General features: G+C 36.6%; 1 protein-coding gene across 1 annotated transcript in view; it reads left to right on the top strand.

Annotated features, from left to right (window-relative positions):
• Positions 1-913: 913 nt before the first annotated feature.
• LOC100541557 (amyloid beta A4 precursor protein-binding family B member 1-interacting protein) overlaps positions 914-2,657 on the top strand; it is a 26,656-nt gene continuing 24,912 nt past the window's right edge. The window contains exon 1 of the mRNA XM_031554021.1: positions 914-929. Within this exon, the coding sequence (XP_031409881.1) occupies positions 914-929 (16 nt within the window). The remainder of the gene's footprint in view (positions 930-2,657) is intronic.

Here is a 2,657-nt window from a genome sequence, read left to right as displayed (position 1 = left end):
AAAAAAAAAAGAAAGAAGAAAGATGTGTGTACTTCACTACCAGTGAAGTTGACTGTTGATATGGCAGAACCCAGCCTTTGTCAGTGCTGTAGTTTCCACCAGTGTTTCTAATGATAAAAATCAGTACTGCCTTGAAGGTCCAGTCTTAGTCATTTATGTGTGAAAATTCATAAGGATATACTGAGTACTAAAGGGAATTATCTGTATTTCATTTAGACTGGGAAAAGGAACTGGGTAAACAGTACCCTTCTGTGTACACTAACTTTGCAAAATGAGGATCTGTATTTCATATAGATTTATTCACAAATCATTTCTTTCTTGCATTATGTGGCTGAAACCATGTTTACAAATACCTCAGTACATACAAGTGATGGATTCTGTCCTGACCTTGTTAGCTCATTGAGCATCTGGCTTGATCCTGAGGGCAGCAAGAAAAAATGAGAAATTCAGCATTGCTGAAAAAATAAATACATAATTTGGCAGCAAATTTCACCAAGGTGCCCATTAGGAAAGTTTTTTAGAGTGAGACAGTGTTTCATATAAAATCTGCAGAGAGGAAGTGCATAAGAACTGTCCACAGTCAGGGAAAGAAAACTTATCCTGGAATGTATATAGAGGGATGCTGATTTTTAATATGAAACAGCAAAGCAAAATTTGAAAGTAAAGCATACATGATGACTCAAGATATCATACTACTGCACATAAGCATACTTAACAGCAGTGGTTCAGTTGTACATTTGTTGTAGTGATGTTTGCTGTGGCTTAGGGCAGGGCCTCCTGGGAAGTAAATCTTAGATAAAGATTCGAGGTATTTTGATTGCCATGACCTCTAAAATAAACATGACCTAAACCAAAAGCAGAGTATGAATCTCTGTAAAAGTAAGCAGTATTGCACAGACAGAGCTCATGAAACATGGTAAAATATAGAAGTATGGATGTGTAGAGGAGTTTGGTTGATAGGGACATTCAGTGATTGTCTCCATGTGCCTGATCTCTGCAGAGCAAACCAGAAGTTAAAGCATATTTTGAGGACTTTGTCCAAATATCTCTTGAACACTTATTTTATTATATATGGTATATAATCTGGTCTGACTCCCTGAAAAAGTAAACCAAATGGAGGGGAGGGCAGTGTATGTGATTATGTAGCAAACAAGTATGGAAATTATGATATAACCACCGAGAAACTGAAATCCAATGCTCTGATACAGTGTTCTCAGTACATTCAGCTTCATCCCCCTAGCTCAGACTGTCACAGTGTTGCTTCATTCTGTGAATACAGAAATTGCAGAATCTTTTTTTTTTGTATGAGAAGTGATAATGCTGCAGTAGCAGGATTCCTTGTGTTCTTATTTAGTGCTTATTCTGTCAGAGGTTATCTGTAGAGATCTGTAACTTCCAGATGTTTTTTTCTGGGGGAAAAAAAAAAAGAAAAACAACAAAAGAAACAAATTCCAAAGGTGCTCAGATGCATAGAGTTTATTCATAGACAAATTAGTGATGGTAAGTTTTAATCACAGAGGTTTGATACGATGCAATGGTTTTTTAAAATCTATCTATAAAAATGTCCAGATGCGATGCCTCCAGGGAATGTCCATGACCTGTGCTAGTATTATTTTTTTCTACAAGCTAGCCTATCTATCTGGTGTAGATTAAAAAACAATTAATTAAAAATGTTTCATTCGTGAAGGAGGAACTGAGGTTTTGGAAGGCGGGGCTTACCTGCTGTGTCTCTGCTAGCAACCTGCTAGCTAATGCCATTGGCTGTTTTTGGAGATTGCCATCTTGTCATGCAATCTTCTCTAACATTAAACTACAGCTTTGTTCCACAAAACAATTTTTGAAGTCTTTGGAACACATTTTTGGAAAAAACATTTGCAAAATACTCAGGTCTCCTCCCCCTTCTGCTGCTGCTTCCTCACTGTTATAATTCACCCTGCAGAGAATTCACAGCAAAAGACCGTTCCATTAATGGCACTGGTGATTCATCTATAGAGATGGAACGTCATGAGTCTATGACTAAAGAGCAAAACAAAAATACATACTGGTACACGTACAGATAAAGAAACCTTTGTGCTATAGGAAAGGCTGAGCTTTGTCATGCAGCTGAGTGATGCTCTGTGTGATGCTGTACTAAAGGGGAAGGTCATCAGATTTTAAGACTATTTATTTTTTTAAAAAGTTAGCTACTAGCGAATAGAGACTAATGTAGGAAGTGTTTTTGCTTCACTGTAACAGTCTAAACTCTTGAGTCACTCCTAGAACACTGCGTTTGATTTTTTACTTAAATGGACTTTGATTTTCTGTGTGTCTCTGTTGCTGATAAAAACTGCCAGGAAAATATTCAAATGATCCAGGTGACACCACATGCATGTTCTTTCTGTAATTCCTGTAATTTTGGGATATTATTCAGAAAATTGTAAAGAGAGAGTCTGGGTGCAGTAAGTTCTTCATGCTTCTACTCCCACATTTATAAGCCAAAAGCAAGAAATATGCCCTCCAATGACAAATCCATTGAATTGAACGAGGATTTTACTTCCTCAAAGCAATATTAAACAGCACAAGGAGGTGCAGTAAGAAGTTGTAATATCTTTCATATCTAGACATCTGTAATGAGCTTCACTCTTGAATATTTATTTTGAAGTCTTTTTTTTTTTTTT

This window comes from Meleagris gallopavo, chromosome 6, assembly GCF_000146605.3.
Source record: "Meleagris gallopavo isolate NT-WF06-2002-E0010 breed Aviagen turkey brand Nicholas breeding stock chromosome 6, Turkey_5.1, whole genome shotgun sequence".
Classification (NCBI taxonomy): domain Eukaryota; kingdom Metazoa; phylum Chordata; class Aves; order Galliformes; family Phasianidae; genus Meleagris; species Meleagris gallopavo.
This window is presented reverse-complemented; position numbering and strand designations above follow the sequence as displayed.